A 19740-nucleotide genomic window follows, 5' to 3' on the forward strand; every position below is an offset into this window, starting at 1 on the left:
GATATGTTTGACTTCCTCTCACACCTGAGAGACAGGCAGGAGAAAAGGATCTGAATACAGGATGTCTGCGCTCTGATTGGCTGAGAAATGCCCCCTCCTGTACATTTAATATCTGAAATTCATCCCCTGAAATCTGACTTTTTGTACCTTAGAAATATCCGTAAAAAGGTCTCAATAAAAGCGATATTGTCCACAAGTAAAACTGTTATCTCTTCTCTGTAAACGGTACGCCTACTGCCTGAACCTGCTTTATGATTTTCCCTTTCTTTGCTTCATTTGTTCTGTTTTTAATACTGTAGGTACCTCTCTTTCACTTTGGTCTATTACAGGTGATTTAGTAACAAGGAACATTGGATTATTTCACTCTATGTGTGACGAAAAGCTGTCAAATCAGACATGGCCAAGCCCCAGCCTACATTAATGACCTGATCCTCTCTCATAGCACAACCCGGGCCCTGAGGTCCTCTGAGCAAGGCCTCCTAAGGGTGCCCCGAACCAGGCTAAAAACCAAGGGGGACCGTGCCTTTGAGGTGGTGGCCCCAAGGCTTTGGAACAAACTCCCCCAGACACTAAGAGCCTCTGCCTCAGTAGAGATTTTTAAGGGGCAGTTAAAGACCCACCTCTTCCGTCAGGCCTTTGGGGCATCGGAGGAGGTGAGTTAGTAGCTGTCTTTTATTGGTGTTTTATCGTATGTTTTATCCTATGTATTACCTGCTGTTGTTTTATGCCTTTTTATGCCTTTTATTCTACATTTTAGTTGTACTGTGAATTGTGTACTGTACTGTAAAGCACTTTGTACATTCGTGTTGAGAAGGGTGCTATATAAATAAAGCTTTACTTACTTACTTACTTACAAAAGTACATTCAAAAGTCCACATAATATCACCACCTGCTGAAACACATTAAGATATGAGTTCATATTCCTTACATGACTGTAAATACATCTCACAAAAGGACTGAACAGCTTCCATCTGTACATCATTCCCTGCTCTGCTGTCATTATCTTGATAAATCATTAGTGGAGTGTTTTTTCCCAGTTATCCCACTGTTAAGTCTTTTATGAACCATTCTGCACAGACCCCCCCTCCCCTCTATCTGAGAAACAAAAAGAGAAAGTCATTTGTGAAATGTCCTGATTATGTGGGGTTGTGCAACGTGAAACAATTTGCCTGATTACTTCCAATTGATCTGGCCTCACGGTTAAAGGCCCGGTGAGCTGCATTGTGTCGTGCAGCGCCGGGAAGAGGAGTAATTTCTCCGATGTGCAGCTGAGCCAGATTACCGCCAAAGCTAAAGCCTCCTGGACGCTGCTAAACCTCCGGGAGGCTAAACACTGGGCTAGCTACCGGCTAACTCTGTCTGCTAAAGCCCTGGGGATTTGTCTGTGGCACAAAGTGAATTAAAGGTGACCTTCTGCAGGAGATGGAGGGAGGAAGCGGAGCAGGGAGGCTGGAGATCTGCTTTGCGTGGACATGTGTGTGTGTGTGTGTGTGTGTGTGTGTGTGTGTGTGTGTGTGTGTGTGTGTGTGTGTGTGTGTGTGTGTGTGTGTGTGTGTGTGTGTGTGTGTGTGTGTGTGTGTGTGTGTGTGTGTGTGTGTGTGTGTAGAGAGCGTTATTGTGAGGAAAGCTCCTGAGATTCTCCGTCTATCCTCCTACTGACTCCTCAAACTGAATACAAACAATATACTCTGTTTACCAGCTCATAGAGTCCTGTTGTGAACCTGGAAATGTTGAGTACCTCAAAGTTGTATGATATACATGTATGGTACGGGGCCCCAGCTCATAGGAACGGCCGGATGCTAACCTGTATATGTTGGGCAATTTGCACAATTAGCATAAATTGCATTACTTAGCATATGTCTCCGTATAAGATTTGGAACATTTGGAGATTATTGAGGATGTTGAATCAATTTCTGACTATCAGAATCAACAATGGCAGTTTTAACCAGAAAGTGTCCATATTGGCACTCCCGATGCGCTGATTTGATGAATGTTTGGTTGATTTGTAAGTTTTAGGGCACTCAAAACTGCCACTTATGGAAACCCAGATGTAAGGAGCTTGACTTCTGTTCTCTGTTTAAAGCTGGCTACACACCAACCCGATTTTGGGAGTCAGAGGCCGTCAGAGGCAGTCGGGCATTCGCGGCGCCCTACTCAGGTTGGTGTGTCCCGCACCGTCGTCTCTTTACGGCACCTTTTCACACCTCCCGAAGGTCAGAGAAAGTCGGCCCAAGCAATCACTCTGATTGGCTGTTCACACTACCGCTGCCTGCTGGTAAGGACAGTTATTGCCACTCGTCGACTGAAGTATTTGCGGTGTGTTCGTAGGCGGGCGGCGTAGAACAACGCAGGCGACGTAGCTGACGTAAAAGTCGGGTCGCCTTCGGTACGCGTTCTTTGGTCTCAGGTGGGTGTGTAGCGGCCTTAACACATCAAATCATTTCAATCGTTTGGCTTCCACTCATTCATTAATTCAGCAGTTTTTTGTCCCTTTAAAGAGACAGGAAGCTGCTCACCTGACTGTTGATGTCCGCTTTGTGCTGCAGGAGAACAGAAACCAGATCCTTGTGTCCTCGATCACAGGCCCAGTGCAGGAGAGCCCGGCCCTGCAAACACACAAAAGGTGGATTTGTTTTTAACCTGTAGAAAAAACATGTCCTGTTGTTTATGTTTGGTTGTTGTGGAAAATGTTAAATCAGTGAATAAGAACTGATGAGATCCTGCATGTTTCTTAATTTGTCTTTTATGAGTTTGAAGACTCAAGAAGAGACAGCTGTAACTCCAAACTGTATGGCAAGGAAATGCATGACATATTTGAATATAAATACAAAGTCAAAACAATGATGTGACCCCTCTTTGGTAATGCCTGAATGCTGACAATAGACCATAAGTAATACAAAAAACTGCAGCATGAATTTGTTTTTGAGTGTCAGCTGTTGGTGTTTAATGCTTTTATTCAAGCAGTAAAGTAAAAATTGGAAAACCCGATATTTGGTCAGAAATATGTACCCATAAAAACTGCATGTGAATCATGTATTAGTTTGTACCCTCATTTTCATAACCATGAAACTAAATGTTATATTGTTTGCAACTTTATTTTCACAGAAAGTGTTGTAGAATTATCTTTAGTTTTAATGTTAGTTTTAATGTACAGACTAGTTTAAGTCCGGGTGAAAACATACAACTCTACGGTGCAGAGAAAACAGGTGAGCCACACAAGAAGGTGGACTTGTTTTTAACCTGTAGAAAATCTGAGGCGTCTAAAAAAATATATTTAAATTGTATTATATGCTCTGACACTGTACGGATGCCCAGTTCTCACAACTCACGTTTAGATTTCACATCACTGAATCCATGAAAAGTTCTACCATCTCCTTCATCTTTCACTACCAAATATGAGCTGTGTGTATGTGTGTGTGTGTGTGTGTGTGTGTGTGTGTGTGTGTGTGTGTGTGTGTGTGTGTGTGTGTGTGTGTGTGTGTGTGTGTGTGTGTGTGTGTGTGTGTGTGTGTGTGTGTGTGTGTATGTATGTGTGTGTGTGTGTGTGTGTGTGTGTGTATGTATGTATGTATGTGTATGTGTGTGTGTGTATGTATGTATGTATGTATGTATGTGTATGTGTGTGTGTATGTGTGTATGTGTGTGTGTGTGTGTGTTTTTTGTGTAAAGACAAATCAAGGTAACCTGCAGTTTGTGATTGATGCACAGGACAGGATCGGAAACCCCCCTACTCTATCTCACACACACATACTACACACACACACACACACACACACTACACACACATTATACACACACAATCCTCTCCTTAGGTCCAAGATCCTTGGTCTAATAAAACCACGCAAGCTCATTTTTCAGTGAGGCCAATTAGGTAAAGCAAACTCTCCAAGTTCAATTCTGTTGCTTAAATCATATTGATCACCGCGGCTGCATGTTAAAATGGAGACGTACGAGCCGGGCCAGAATACCAATAAGTTCCTCCCCCTCTCTCCCTCTCTCCCTCTCTCCCTCTCTCTCTCCCTCTTTCCTGCTCTCCTCTTCCAGGTGTTTTTACTGAAAGCAGAGTTTACTACCTCCAAAAGGATGCTGCACACAGACAAATAAAGTGTGTGTTTTTTTAGGGGAGTTGCAGTGATTAATAAAACATTAGAAGTGTCAAACAGAATGAGAGCAGCGTTCAGAGCGGAGAACACAACATTAACAGAAACACTGACATTAAGAAAGGTCTGTTAGGAAGGAAGTTAAGCACTCTTTATCTAAGAGGGTAGATAAGTAAACATCTTTATTCTCCTCTGCTGAAGAGGACAGAAGTCTTGCTGTATGGAAGGTTTAGCAGTTGTTAGCTAAAGGAATACATTCCCATTAGGATTCTTACACGTTTTGTTTAGCAGGATAATCTCCACATATTAACACTACTCTATGATTTCTGAAGAGAAAGCTAATGTTGGGCTATAAAGGAACTACAGCACGGTCACATGACTTCCCGTCACCCGCGCTAAGCTAAAGGTGGCTAATGTTGGGCTATAAAGGAACTACAGCACGGTCACATGACTTCCCGTCACCCGCGCTAAGCTAAAGGTGGCTAATGTTGGGCTATAAAGAAACTACAGCACGGTCACATGACTTCCCGTCACCCGCGCTAAGCTAAAGGTGGCTAATGTTGGGCTATAAAGGAACTACAGCAAGGTCACATGACTTCACGTCACCACCGCTAAGCTAAAGGTGGCTAATGTTGGGCTATAAAGGAACTACAGCAAGGTCACATGACTTCCCGTCACCCGCGCTAAGCTAAAGGTGGCTAATGTTGGGCTATAAAGGAACTACAGCAAGGTCACATGACTTCACGTCACCACCGCTAAGCTAAAGGTGGCTAATGTTGGGCTATAAAGGAACTACAGCACGGTCACATGACTTCACGTCACCACCGCTAAGCTAAAGGAGGCTAATGTTGGGCTATAAAGGAACTACAGTGCGGTCACATGACTTCACGTCTCCACCGCTAAGCTAAAGGTGGCTAATGTTGGGCTATAAAGGAACTACAGCAAGGTCACATGACTTCACGTCACCACCGCTAAGCTAAAGGAGGCTAATGTTGGGCTATAAAGGAACTACAGTGCGGTCACATGACTTCACGTCTCCACCGCTAAGCTAAAGGTGGCTAATGTTGGGCTATAAAGGAACTACAGCACGGTCACATGACTTCACGTCACCACCGCTAAGCTAAAGGTGGCTAATGTTGGGCTATAAAGGAACTACAGCAAGGTCACATGACTTCACGTCACCACCGCTAAGCTAAAGGAGGCTAATGTTGGGCTATAAAGGAACTACAGTGCGGTCACATGACTTCACGTCTCCACCGCTAAGCTAAAGGTGGCTAATGTTGGGCTATAAAGGAACTACAGCACGGTCACATGACTTCACGTCTCCACCGCTAAGCTAAAGGCGGCTAATGTTGGGCTATAAAGGAACTACAGCACGGTCACATGACTTCACGTCATCACCGCTAAGCTAAAGGAGGCTAATGTTGGGCTATAAAGGAACTACAGCACGGTCACATGACTTCACGTCATCACCGCTAAGCTAAAGGAGGCTAATGTTGGGCTATAAAGGAACTACAGCACGGTCACATGACTTCACGTCACCACCGCTAAGCTAAAGGCGGCTAATGTTGGGCTATAAAGGAACTACAGCACGGTCACATGACTTCACGTCACCACCGCTAAGCTAAAGGAGGCTAATGTTGGGCTATAAAGGAACTACAGCACGGTCACATGACTTCACATCACCACCGCTAAGCTAAAGGAGGCTAATGTTGGGCTATAAAGGAACTACAGCACGGTCACATGACTTCACGGCACCACCGCTAAGCTAAAGGAGGCTAATGTTGGGCTATAAAGGAACTACAGCACGGTCACATGACTTCACGTCACCACCGCTAAGCTAAAGGTGGCTAATGTTGGGCTATAAAGGAACTACAGCACGGTCACATGACTTCACGTCACCACCGCTAAGCTAAAGGAGGCTAATGTTGGGCTATAAAGGAACTACAGCACGGTCACATGACTTCACGTCACCACCGCTAAGCTAAAGACGGCTAATGTTGGGCTATAAAGGAACTACAGCACGGTCACATGACTTCATGTCACCACCGCTAAGCTAAAGGAGGCTAATGTTGGGCTATAAAGGAACTACAGCACGGTCACATGACTTCACGTCACCACCGCTAAGCTAAAGGTGGCTAATGTTAGGCTATAAAGGAACTACAGCAGTGAGAGGCACGTGTTAGCATTTAGCTTGTAGTCATATCTCAGCTTGTTTCTTTGTTAACTTAAGATCCAGACGACGACTGTTTTCCAGAGTGAGCGACAGCAACGTAAAACTATGACTGACATTGATCTAAATTTAGAAATGTTCATTAACAGGTTTTATTTGAGGTCAACACCTGTGTCCTCTCTTTTGGCAAGCAGAACAAATATTTCATTTATATCCACATAATAAAATCTTGTCAGACCGTCTTAACAATTTTATGACTTGAATAAGAAACGTTGTCCTTTTTTTATAAAAACACATCACACATGTACAGGAATTACATTTAAGGAAAGCATAATGTGATATTTTTCTGAGGGACATTTCCAGTTATGATCGTGTTCTTCTGTATATTCTAAGATATCTTAATGAAACTCTTGAATTGAACTCCTTTTATGGTTTCCTGGATTTAAAGGCCAGGCGATATTAAGAACATCTTATATCAGGATATTCTTTAACAAATACCTCAATATTGTACGGTTTTGATAGATAGCTATGAGTCATGTGGATTAATTGACTATGTACAATAATACAAAAGTTACACGTCTCTTAAATGTAGGGTAGGTAAGAATGGAGAAACCAGCTCGAGTGCGCTACAATTTGAAAGTACGCAACCGAAATAAATCTGCCCCTTCCTTCAGACTTCCTTACAGAGCCCCTCCTCCAACACACACGAACGCGCACATGACCAATGAGGGCACGAGGTAAGTTTGTGCACAGATGGAAGGCTGACAGGCAGGTAGGCCAGATGATTGGTCGTGCTTTTTACAGCGCCACGGCTTCCACAGATGACATTTTTTAATGTATTTATTGTCAAAGCATTTAATGTAGTCATTGCTATCGGGATGTTAAAAGCATTCCATGGAATATAACAAAAAGTGTTTCTGAAGTGAATTACCTACCCCACCTTTAAGTTCATAAAGTTACATCACACTTTACCGTAAAGCAGCATCTAAAAAACCAGGAAAATAAATATATTAGGCAATATTACGATTTCCATCAATGAAGACGATTTCTATTCTCATATAACGATTTTGACAGAACACCAATCTGTAAACCAAGATATCTTCGCAGCTCCACAACACTTCAACATCCTGTTTTACCACATATGTAGCGTTTAACAAATACTGTTCTTCCTGCAATTTGAATATTGCATTAGTCTATATTAAGAGTACGATACCGTTTCTATTTATTGTGCAGCTCTAGAAAGGGTTTAGTTTTTCTTTGCACTTTTTGTTACCTTTTGTGTATGAAACATGCTCTATAAATACATTGAGTGATTGGTTTAAATGTGGCCTCACACCCAAACAGTGAGCTCCTCTCTCTCTTCTTGTCAAAGTCAAACTTCACCACTGCCCTCTGCTGCTGAGCGCGCCTCGCTGCAGGGGCAACAACAACAATGGCCTCAGAGACAAAGCTCTCTCTGCAGAGACGCTCCACCATCTGGCCTCTGGCTGCTCGCTCATCAAAGGGAGGCCGGGACCATTTGGCCCGGACGATAATGAATCGGGGAACAGATGAATGGATTCAGGGGTCAATCCAGAAAACACCTCACGAGGGTTATGGCTGTTCACACAATTTACTCCCCTCCGCCTGAGGAGAGGCTCCCATGTGTTGGTGGTTTCACATCAAACCATTATGTAACCATTGCATGAACCGTCCCCCAGTGACCTCTGTGAGTTTCCATCATACTGCACGGATCATTTCAAACTGCCCTCTGCACCGGGTCAGAGCCATAACAGTAACACTGAGGCTGGTGCTGGTGGGTATTAAACCCTCCAATAGGAGGTTATCAAACCCTCCAATAGGAAGTTATCAAACCCTCCAATAGGAAGCTATTATACCCTCCAATAGGAAGTTATCAAACCCTCCAATAGGAAGCTATTATACCCTCCAATAGGAAGTTATCAAACCCTCCAATAGGAAGCTATTATACCCTCCAATAGGAGGTTATCAAACCCTCCAATATAAATGATCAAACCCTCCAATAGGAAGGTATCAAACCCTCCAATATAAATGATCAAACCCTCCAATAGGAAGGTATCAAACCCTCCAATAGGAAGGTATCAAACCCTCCAATAGGAAGGTATCAAACCCTCCAATATAAATGATCAAACCCTCCAACAGGAAGTTATCAAACCCTCCAATAGGAAGGTATCAAACCCTAAAACCAGAAGTTATCAAACCCTCCAATAGGAAGTTATCAAACCCTCCAATAGGAAGGTATCAATCCCTCCAATAGGAAGGTATCAATCCCTCCAATATAAATGATCAAACCCTCCAATAGGAAGTTATCAAACCCTCCAATATAAATGATCAAACCCTCCAATAGGAAGGTATCAAACCCTCCAATAGGAAGTTATCAAACCCTCCAATAGGAAGGTATCAAACCCTCCAATAGGAAGTTATCAAACCCTCCAATAGGAAGTTATCAAACCCTCCAATAGGAAGTTATCAAACCCTCCAATATAAATGATCAAACCCTCCAATAGGAAGGTATCAAACCCTCCAATAGGAAGGTATCAAACCCTCCAATAGGAAGGTATCAAACCCTCCAATAGGAAGTTATCAAACCCTCCAATAGGAAGGTATCAATCCCTCCAATATAAATGATCAAACCCTCCAATAGGAAGTTATCAAACCCTCCAATATAAATGATCAAACCCTCCAATAGGAAGGTATCAAACCCTCCAATAGGAAGGTATCAAACCCTCCAATAGGAAGTTATCAAACCCTCCAATAGGAAGGTATCAAACCCTCCAATAGGAAGTTATCAAACCCTCCAATAGGAAGTTATCAAACCCTCCAATATAAATGATCAAACCCTCCAATAGGAAGGTATCAAACCCTCCAATAGGAAGGTATCAAACCCTCCAATAGGAAGGTATCAAACCATCCAATATAAATGATCAAACCCTCCAATAGGAAGGTATCAAACCCTCCAATAGGAAGGTATCAAACCCTCCAATAGGAAGGTATCAAACCATCCAATAGGAAGTTGTTGACACATTTCTGGTTGTTGTTACCTCTTCGTCTTTATTGTTGACTTCCACTCTCTGGGAGGCGATGGCCTCGCTGATGTGCTCGATGTTGTTTTCTCTGCAGTAGTCGAAGATGTTTTTATCCTCTTCCCTGAAAGAGAGAAACAGAAACAGAAACAAAGGGTTGAATTCCCTGGAAAGTTTGAGACCATGGTAAAAACACCGGCTGCAGAAAGCATAACAGTACATTAGCAACAGGAAGGGTTAGGTAAGGTCTGAGACCTAAGACGCAGGTCAGTCAGAGCAGCTCCTGGCTCTAGTCTTTTTCTTATGCTATCCAGAATCTAAAGAGTTGTTCGGACTCTGAAGACACAACATTGTTCACATCCTTCAAAACCCAAATCTATAAAAAAACATCTCTGTGAAAAGTTTACACTGAAACTAATTTCCACTCGAGAACAAGTCCCAAAGAAGAAAAGAGGTAGCAGTATGTGTAGTAGATCATTTGGATAAAACGCCCCTTTAACTGCCTTTTGAGTCAGATCAGGAGTTTCATGTGTGAAGTGTGTGAGGAGGACCCACGAGAGCAAACGCATACTAGATCATATCGTCACACACACACACACACACACCGACTGTCTGTCTCACACACGAGCAGCACGCGCCATATCTCTGGGGAACACACACACCTGATTATATCTGTGTCTCTAATCACCTCCTGGCATTGGGGAGAGGACAGTGTTGGGTGAAGGGGAGAGAAGGGGTGAAATCTCATTTAGAGCTTTACGCCTTCCCCTCCCTCTCACCCGACGCCGGCCATTCACATTAATTGAATTTGGAGCTCTATTGTCTGACAGGAACCTGCGTACCACACACACACACACACACACACACACACACACACACACACACACACACACACACACACACACACACACACACACACACACACACACACACACACACACACACACACACACACACACACACACACACACACACACACACACACACACACACACACACACACACACACACACACACACACACACACACACACACACACACACACACACACACACACACACACACTTCCTGTCTCCAGCTGTAACACTCATGATGATGCTTCGCTGTGTGATGAGCATGTGACCTTAACAGTGTCATAGGCCCAATTCCAAACCGACCCATATAGACACTCCCAGTTTTCTGGGGTGACGGCATCAACGTAGCGCCCAGTGTCTTTTCTTCTGAGCGCTTCGAGTGGAAAATATTTCAGAAAAACGCCAGTGACGTCAAAGTAGAACTTAGAAGAAAAGCTTGTTTTTGGCCATGTTGGTCAGACGTGACTTGTATCGTCCTTCTCCCCTGTTAGAAACATCTCCCTGGTCCCCGGCTTGATCTTCAATCTCAGGATCCATGTATTTGTGATCCTCTCCAGAATGGAAGTAGTCATCACATACAGAGCATCAACTAGTTCCTGAACAGTGTCCTTCACATGCTGATATCCAAGAGAGGGAGTTACACAGTCACAAGATGGAGGAATAGAAAGCAGTATTCAATGTTTACTTCAGATTAGCTCCACGTCAGAAATGATCATGCTTGTCATATGTCTATCTCCATAGAGGCTGAATCATCATGTTAATCACATAGCTATCATATGCCTCAAACAGTCCTGATGCTCTTCTAGGTAATCATACATCCTGTCATGTTCACAGCTACAGTTGGGATACCTTTGTTATCATGTTACTCTCAGATTAGAAGAGGACATTCAGGATTTTCCCAACTGTAAGCCTGTAATACTGAGCAGTGACATAAAAAGGGTGAGAAAAGGTAAAAAGGAATGTATAGTAGTGCACCCACAGATGATCAAATCCATGCTAGTTTGTCGTACAGCGGCTCATATGTTGTTACAATCCCGCTGTTATAGAAACAATAAGAGCGCTGAGTGTTTTATTGATGACACACACCATGTGGACGCTTTCCTGTTTACTCTGAGGATTCACAAACAAAGTTGAGTCTGCCGTTTGTTCTGTAATGAACCTCTGTACTTCCCTTTCTTCAGCTTTTCATCTCCACGCTTCACCTCCCTCCTCCCTCCCCCCCCTCCTGAGATGAATTATGAATAACTCATTACACTTTTTATCCCGGCCCGGTTATGTATGAGCACATTCATTTACATACTCCTGATTACCAGCGCCGCCGCCATGTTTATTCATGAGTCCCGAGCCACACCCACTTCCTCGTCTGATCGCCACGGTGACCCCGAGTGTCCCTGATGTGTGGCCGCCATCCGTCTCCGCGGCAACTAATCAATAGGCCAGCTCATCAGTCATTGGCCGACACATCCTCACACACATCTACTCCTTTCTCCTGTGTTTATTGGCTAGTTTAGGGTAGATACAGACATACATGTAAATATCTTAAGATAAGATAAGAAGTACTTTATTGATCTGTTTGGGAAATGTTTGCATTGCAGCAGCATAAAAAGATATGGCATTGTACAAACACATTTGAAAGACTAGAAATAAACATTCCAAAATGTCAATAGAAATAAACAGAAAATATACATGTACAGTAATAATATGCACAGAATAAGCTCACATGTGAACACACACACACACACACCTTTTGGTCCAAGAGAAACACACGGGCGATAAACAAACCAATGATTAATGTGAGTCCTGTAAACGACATGACATCAACAGTGCCGCAATGCATGCTGGGAAGGTCACAGGCTACTCTGTCATCACCACAAGCTAGGGGTACCAAGGGTTTGTGTGTGTGTGTGTGTGTGTGTGATGCACTCACAACATGTGTGTGTCCAGTGTGGTGTACTGGCAGATATGTCCTTCATCCATCAGGCTAAACTGGCCACAGTGGTGAGAAAACACTCATCTACCTGACCTGAGCTGCGCTGATCAACACCACGGACACGCCATCCATCACACACACACACACACACACACACACACACACACACACACACACACACACACACACACACACACACACACACACACACACACACACACACACACACACACACACACACACACACACACACACACACACACACACACACACACACACACACACACACACACACACACACACACACACACACACACACACACACACAGGACCTATGGATAAGTGTTCACAGCTGGCTGTACCAAAAAACTATTAAGAAAACGTAAAAAAGCATCAGATTCGTTCACATTATTCAAACAAAGCCTGTTAAACAATTGAACTGCTGAAACAATTTCATAACATTCATCTGCTACTCAGTAATATGTATCTAATATCTAATATATATCATTCCAATAACTTGTATATAGACTCGTACTGCACTATTCCACATACTCACTTTATTTTATAACAATTTTTCTTTTTGTATTACTTTTGCTATCTGTATTGTTATTATGTTGCATTGTTGGAGAAGCCTGTGACATAAGATTTTCAACAACATAATTACTCTGTAGCTATGTTAGTTTGACAATAAAGAACCTTGAACCTTATTTTTCATAAAGCTTATATTTAGGGTTGGCTCAGGCTTACCTTGAACCAGCCATTAATTAACCTGCTATAGTCTTAAAGAGGCCCTATCCTGCTTTCTGGGGTGTTCCCTCTCCTGTAGTGTGGTATATAGGTTTTAGTGCATGTAAATGGTCTGCTGCTATAGACTGAAGACTTCCAGGGGACCTTCATCATTTCCTCTCTCTTATTTTACTTCTCTTTCTCCTTCTGTAGATCTCTGTCCCATAAATGCATCTTAATAACTCAGCATCTGAGTTTCTGTGTCTCCTCCTGCAGGTTGACAGTTTGAAGTCTGCATCAGGAGTCGTGGTCCTGCCTGACGCCCACTTCATTACTTTTTGGCGGCACCCAGGATATTTGACACTTTCTTGGATTTATCGTTTTCAAACATACCTTTACATAATCTTTTTTGGCATTTAAATTGTCTATGAGGTACTTTTACCATGTGTTTTAGTCCATACACACATCGTCTGTTTATCCTTTGTTACTCTCCTTGAAGTGTTTTACATTTTCCCCTTAAACTGTGGGGTTTCTTTGGGAGTTTTCCCCTCGAGGGTCTAAGGACAGAGGGTGTCTGTACAGTACACACTGCAAAGCCCAGAGACAAATATATAATCTGTGATATTTGGCTATATAAATCAAATGTAATTGATTGATTGATTGAAAGCCTCCTCTGTGTTTATCAGAGCGCTTTTTCAAGGTGGCTGAGAGAATTATAAATGTGGCGTTCAAAGCCTCTTCAATCACACACTGATCAGCTCAGCAGCCGCGAGATATCGCTGATCAATCCTGCTTCTGTCGATACGAATCACACACACACACACACACACACACACACATATATATATATATATATACACACAAGACATTGAGATGAGTAATGCAATTAACTCTGTGCCTGGTTAACAGGTGCTTAGCTGTTTAATATGGAGTGTGCGTGAGAGGAAATTGAAATGCAGCAGAGCAGTGAGTGTGACAGTTCCGGAAGGTTCTGCATGGATTCGGATGCAATCGTGTCGATGTATAGTGGCAAGTGTATGTTTATGTGTGTGTGTGTGTGTGTGTGTGTGTGTGTGTCTGTGTGTGTGTGTGTGTGTGTGTGTGTGTGTGTGTGTGTGTGTGTGTGTGTGTGTGTGTGTGTGTGTGTGTGTGTGTGTGTGTGTGATGTTAATGACTTCCTCTCTGCTGGTTTTCCCCTCGGGGAGTCGCTGCTGCTGGAAAATCACCAAGGGGAGAAACATCGTTCTGGGAAACCTGCTGTACCTGCCTCCCTCTGCTGTACTTTCACCCCCCTACTCCCCCCCCCAAAAAAGTAATTAAAAAAGGGAGACTCTGGCCGCCTCCCCCCCCCTCAGAGCTTCGCATACTAATCAGCCATTTAGGAGGAAAACCTGCAGGATTCACACATCTCATTTTCATCTCCAAAAGAGCTCTTTCTCCATTGAAATGAAGATGGGCTTTTTTAAGCTTGAGTAAGTCTGCCAGGCCGAGTAAATGGAGGATATATTTCATTAACATAAATCAGGAGTGTATGACGTCTCCGGGCTCTGACTGCAGTTACGGTCTGTTGAATGGAATCAGATACAGCGAGACGGGAGGTTAACAAAGCCAGAGTGAGGTCCAGGTGACCTCAGCTGCTGGACGGAGAAACAGAGTCTGATCCACTGCATTTAGAGGATTTGGACTCTGGAGACACAACCTAAGAACACAGAGTTTAAGAAGCCCTATTGTGTCTTTTGGGTCCCTGTTCCCTGGGCTCTGGTTTCAGACAGAGGGTGAAAAGAGGTGCTGCAGCACAGGTAGTATGAGACAAGTAAAGAGCTTTTTGAACATTAAAGCATGGAGACATGTCACAGGAGAGACACTACATACTGATATACACCTGAACATCAGCAGGAGAGGACTCTTTAAAGTAGAGACACTACATACTGATATACACCTGAACATCAGCAGGAGAGGACTCTTTAAAGTAGAGACACTACATACTGATATACACCTGAACATCAGCAGGAGAGGACTCTTTAAAGTAGAGACACTACATACTGATATACACCTGAACATCAGCAGGAGAGGACTCTTTAAAGTAGAGACACTACATACTGATATACACCTGAACATCAGCAGGAGAGGACTCTTTAAAGTAGAGACACTACATACTGATATACACCTGAACATCAGCAGGAGAGGACTCTTTAAAGTAGAGGCACTACATACTGATATACACCTGCACATCAGCAGGAGAGGACTCTTTAAAAGTAGAGACACTACATACTGATATACACCTGAACATCAGCAGGAGAGGACTCTTTAAAGTAGAGACACTATATACTGATATACACCTGAACATCAGCAGGAGAGGACTCTTTAAAGTAGAGACACTACATACTGATATACACCTGAACATCAGCAGGAGAGGACTCTTTAAAGTAGAGACACTACATACTGATATACACCTGAACATCAGCAGGAGAGGACTCTTTAAAGTAGAGACACTATATACTGATATACACCTGAACATCAGCAGGAGAGGACTCTTTAAAGTAGAGACACTACATACTGATATACACCTGAACATCAGCAGGAGAGGACTCTTTAAAGTAGAGACACTACATACTGATATACACCTGAACATCAGCAGGAGAGGACTCTTTAAAGTAGAGACACTATATACTGATATACACCTGAACATCAGCAGGAGAGGACTCTTTAAAGTAGAGACACTACATACTGATATACACCTGAACATCAGCAGGAGAGGACTCTTTAAAGTAGAGACACTACATACTGATATACACCTGAACATCAGCAGGAGAGGACTCTTTAAAGTAGAGACACTATATACTGATATACACCTGAACATCAGCAGGAGAGGACTCTTTAAAGTAGAGACACTACATACTGATATACACCTGAACATCAGCAGGAGAGGACTCTTTAAAGTAGAGACACTACATACTGATATACACCTGGACATCAGCAGGAGAGGACTCTTTAAAGTAGAGACACTACATACTGATATACACCTGAACATCAGCAGGAGAGGACTCTTTAAAGTAGAGACACTACATACTGATATACACCTGAATATCAGCAGGAGAGGACTCTTTAAAGTAGAGACACTACATACTGATATACACCTGAACATCAGCAGGAGAGGACTCTTTAAAGTAGAGACACTACATACTGATATACACCTGAACATCAGCAGGAGAGGACTCTTTAAAGTAGAGACACTACATACTGATATACACCTGAATATCAGCAGGAGAGGACTCTTTAAAGTAGAGACACTACATACTGATATACACCTGAACATCAGCAGGAGAGGACTCTTTAAAGTAGAGACACTACATACTGATATACACCTGAACATCAGCAGGAGAGGACTCTTTAAAGTAGAGACACTACATACTGATACTAGGGATGGGAACGATTAATCGAATATTCGAAATTATTCAGGTATTCGAATATGAGAATATGAGTTATGAATATTTTTTTTTTGGGAGGGGTGCCTAAGTTGATTACATATGATCAAATGGAATAATTCAATGTATACGACAGTGCCATAGCTAAGTGTGTTAGGTCTAAAGGTGTGTTTTGCTCCGCTCACCGGTCCCTCACAGCGGGCAGAGCTGCAGGTGCTGGTCTCTCTCTCTCACGTCCGGTTAGACTTCACTCGCGTTTATGTCCAAATCCATCAGAAAACCAAGTTATGTTTTAAGCATGAAAGCTGTAGGCCAATAGCTGTCAACTGTTCAAACTGTGATCACCAGTTCAATACATTTGACAAATTCGACTTGGTTTCTATACTTATTTGAACATGTATTTATTTATTTTTCAAAATGAAATCTCTTTTTTTTTCTTTTTGTAAAAATGTTTCCCACATTTTATTTTATTTTTTATAGAATATGTACATTTCGGTTAATCGGTTAACCGTTTTTTGGGGGGTCGAATATTCTAATATACATTTGCCTTCAAATTCCCATCCCTAACTGATATACACCTGTCTGTGTGTGTGTGTGTGTGTGTGTGTGTGTGTGTGTGTGTGTGTGTGTGTGTGTGTGTGTGTGTGTGTGTGTGTGTGTGTGTGTGTGTGTGTGTGTGTGTGTGTGTGTGTGTGTGTGTGTGTGTGTACCTGATCATCTCCTCCTGGTATAGAGAGCTGACTGTTGCTCCTCCGAAGCCTGTTCTTCTCTTTGCTCCTCGTCCTTTCTGTCAAATTAAAACACAGTCACACATTAGCACTATATATTATATCCGCCTCATACACAACATTTTCAAAAACAGATGTTGGTCACTTACAGGTTTGAAAGCCAGCCACAAAAAGCAGCCAAATGTGAGTGAAATAGGCAAGTAGCAGCCCAAAAAGAAAAAGTTATCTAATCAGACGCTGTTAGATTTTGGTATCCAACAACCACAGTACAAAGTTAATTTCCAGCACTGTTCATGGTTTACAAACGTCTTCTGAGAGCTAGTGTGAAACACCAACCTAATCTAGTTTAGCTCTAATTTTGCCACATACGGAGAAAAGTACTGACCTCATGTTGTTGTGTGCTCAATACAATAGAAAAGGCTTCACTAGGGTTCATGTACCTGTAGCCAGGCTGTGGAGTAACAGATGGTACCTGTATTCCCTTACTTAAAGTGGACCTATCATGCTATATTTGAATAATATAGTGTAGGACCATACCTATATAAGGCATATTTATACTTTTTTTTTTCAAAATACCAAACAGATCATGCATTTTAGCCATGCCTCATTTTGCTCAATTTGACAATTTCTAGCTCTGTTTTTGCAAGGGCAGATAAGGGCAGAACAGCACCACCTACTGGCCTGGCATATGTACTACAGCGTCTCCAGCGCTTTCGAACGGCAATGGCCGTGGCTGTCTCCTCCTGATTGGTGGAGTTGGCCCAATAGCCGTAGCGACACCGTCCTGACGTCAGGACAGTGTTCAAATCTGGATCAGTTTTTATCAGATCCGTTGCAGCCCCTTTTTTAGAGATTTGGGTATGGAGGAAAATAGAGAGGGTTGTGTTTTCTGACACTTGGTGAGTTCCCTGGAACACCGGGGACACATATTCATGTATAAAAGACGTACAAAAGTGCATTTTGCATGATAGGTCCCCTTTAATAAGAGAGATGACTTTTACCTGTCTAAAAATGTTGGATTACCAGCAGGATTACAATGTTAGTAGAAACCTAAAAAGAGCATATCGTGTTTGTAGTAAAAGGATCAGATGTTGTCTCTTCTCTGTGAGCCGTTCTGTTCTGTTGGCTAATACAGGCTTCTTTTCAAATTTTTGATTTTCTTTTCCAAATTCCGGACTTTTTTCTATTCTAACTTATTTTTCAAAATTCTAACTTTTTGACAAAAATTCTCTCGTGGCTCTATCTTCTTCTTTAAACATTTCCCAGAATCCCGATTTTTTTCTCAAAATTCTAATAATTTCCCCACAATTCTAATATTTTCTTCTCAAACTTCACTTTTTTTTCCTCCTAATATTTTTCCTCAAAATTATATCATTTTTCTTCAAAATTCTCAATTTTTTCTCTCGAAATTCTAATTTTTTTCCTCAAAATTCGCAAGGTTTTCTTGTAAATCTAACTTATTTTTCAAAATTCTCTCACAAAATCTCTGAGTGGATCAGCTGTTCTCTCTTCTCTGTAATCTCTTCTGTTCTGTAGGATAATGCTGTAAGTGTGAATCTTTACGCCTACTGACTGAATTTTTACACGTGGCCCTAATTATCTTCTTTTAAAATTTCCCAGAATCATTTTTTTCTAAAAAATCTAGAAAGAAATTCTCAAAATTCTAAATGTTTTCTCAAAATTCTCATTTTTTTCACAAAATTCTCAATTTGTTCTCAAAATTCTCATTTTTTTCTATTTTTATCGTTTTTTTTTCGAATTCTAACTTCTTTATAAAAGGTTCTCACTTTTTATTTTATCTATCTATTAGATTAGACCACTTTATAAAAATGCTGTTATCTCTTCTGTGTAGGCTAATTAACTGTGAATCTATACGCCTATACTGCCTGATCTTTTTTTTTTATATATATACACGTGGCCCTAATCAATCTGCTTAAAACAATTCTGAGAATCCAGATGTCTTTTTCAAAATTCTCATTTGTTTTGAAATTTCTAAATTTTTAGAAATAATTCGGACTTTTTAGAAATAACTACATGTTATTACTACAACCTACATGTTCATAAAGTAGTGTGTTCAAGGTTCAAGGCTTTTATTGGCCATACGTACATAGCTACAGTTTAGTTAGGAACATGAACATCTGAGGTCACAGGCTCCTCCAACAGAGCAACACAATAAAACAGAAAGTAAATACAAAAAGAAAAACAGTGAAATAGTGTGTGTGAGCTTAACTGTGTGTGTTAAACTAAAACGGAGCATTTCCTGTCAGCTCAGATTTCATTCCTGCTTCTTTAAACTCTAGTCTGTGCTCATGGGTTTCAGTGTTCGTGTACAGACTGAATCTGCTTCATGAAAGGCTGGTTTTCCAATCAATAAAATCATTTCTGATCCTAAATATCTTGGTTTCTACTTTTCTAAGGTCACAATGTTCTGTTGTCTTACATGTGTTACTTCACTAAAAAACATATTATTGATATTCATTTTCTCTTGTGTTTATTATTTGCATTGCATTTGATGTTGAGGTAATCCAAAAGTAACAGAAAGTAATCAGGTTACTTTATATTGTGATACTCAGAATAGGTAGCATTTTTAGTAATTGTAACTCCCGACCCTGTGCACGTTGCAAATTAAGTTAAATTGTGTATTTCTTTGTAAACAAGCCTCCAGGGCTTTAAGACATGACCTCATAGCTAATAAACGTCCGACATTATGCACACAGGCCGATATTAAACATGAAGCTCCTTCATTTGTGGCTCTTGTTAATC

General features: G+C 41.8%; 1 protein-coding gene across 1 annotated transcript in view; it reads right to left on the reverse strand.

Moving 5' to 3' along the window:
- Nucleotides 1–19740, reverse strand: part of acbd6 (acyl-CoA binding domain containing 6) — a 52149-nt gene that overhangs the window by 26515 nt on the left and 5894 nt on the right. The window contains exons 4-6 of the mRNA XM_034149796.1: nt 16960–17036; nt 9333–9438; nt 2517–2606 (exon numbers count right to left, since the gene is read on the reverse strand). Coding sequence (XP_034005687.1) covers nt 2517–2606; nt 9333–9438; nt 16960–17036 — 273 coding nt within the window. The remainder of the gene's footprint in view (nt 1–2516; nt 2607–9332; nt 9439–16959; nt 17037–19740) is intronic.

Source organism: Trematomus bernacchii, unplaced genomic scaffold (genome assembly GCF_902827165.1).
Source record: "Trematomus bernacchii unplaced genomic scaffold, fTreBer1.1, whole genome shotgun sequence".
NCBI classification, from domain to species: Eukaryota; Metazoa; Chordata; class Actinopteri; order Perciformes; family Nototheniidae; genus Trematomus; species Trematomus bernacchii.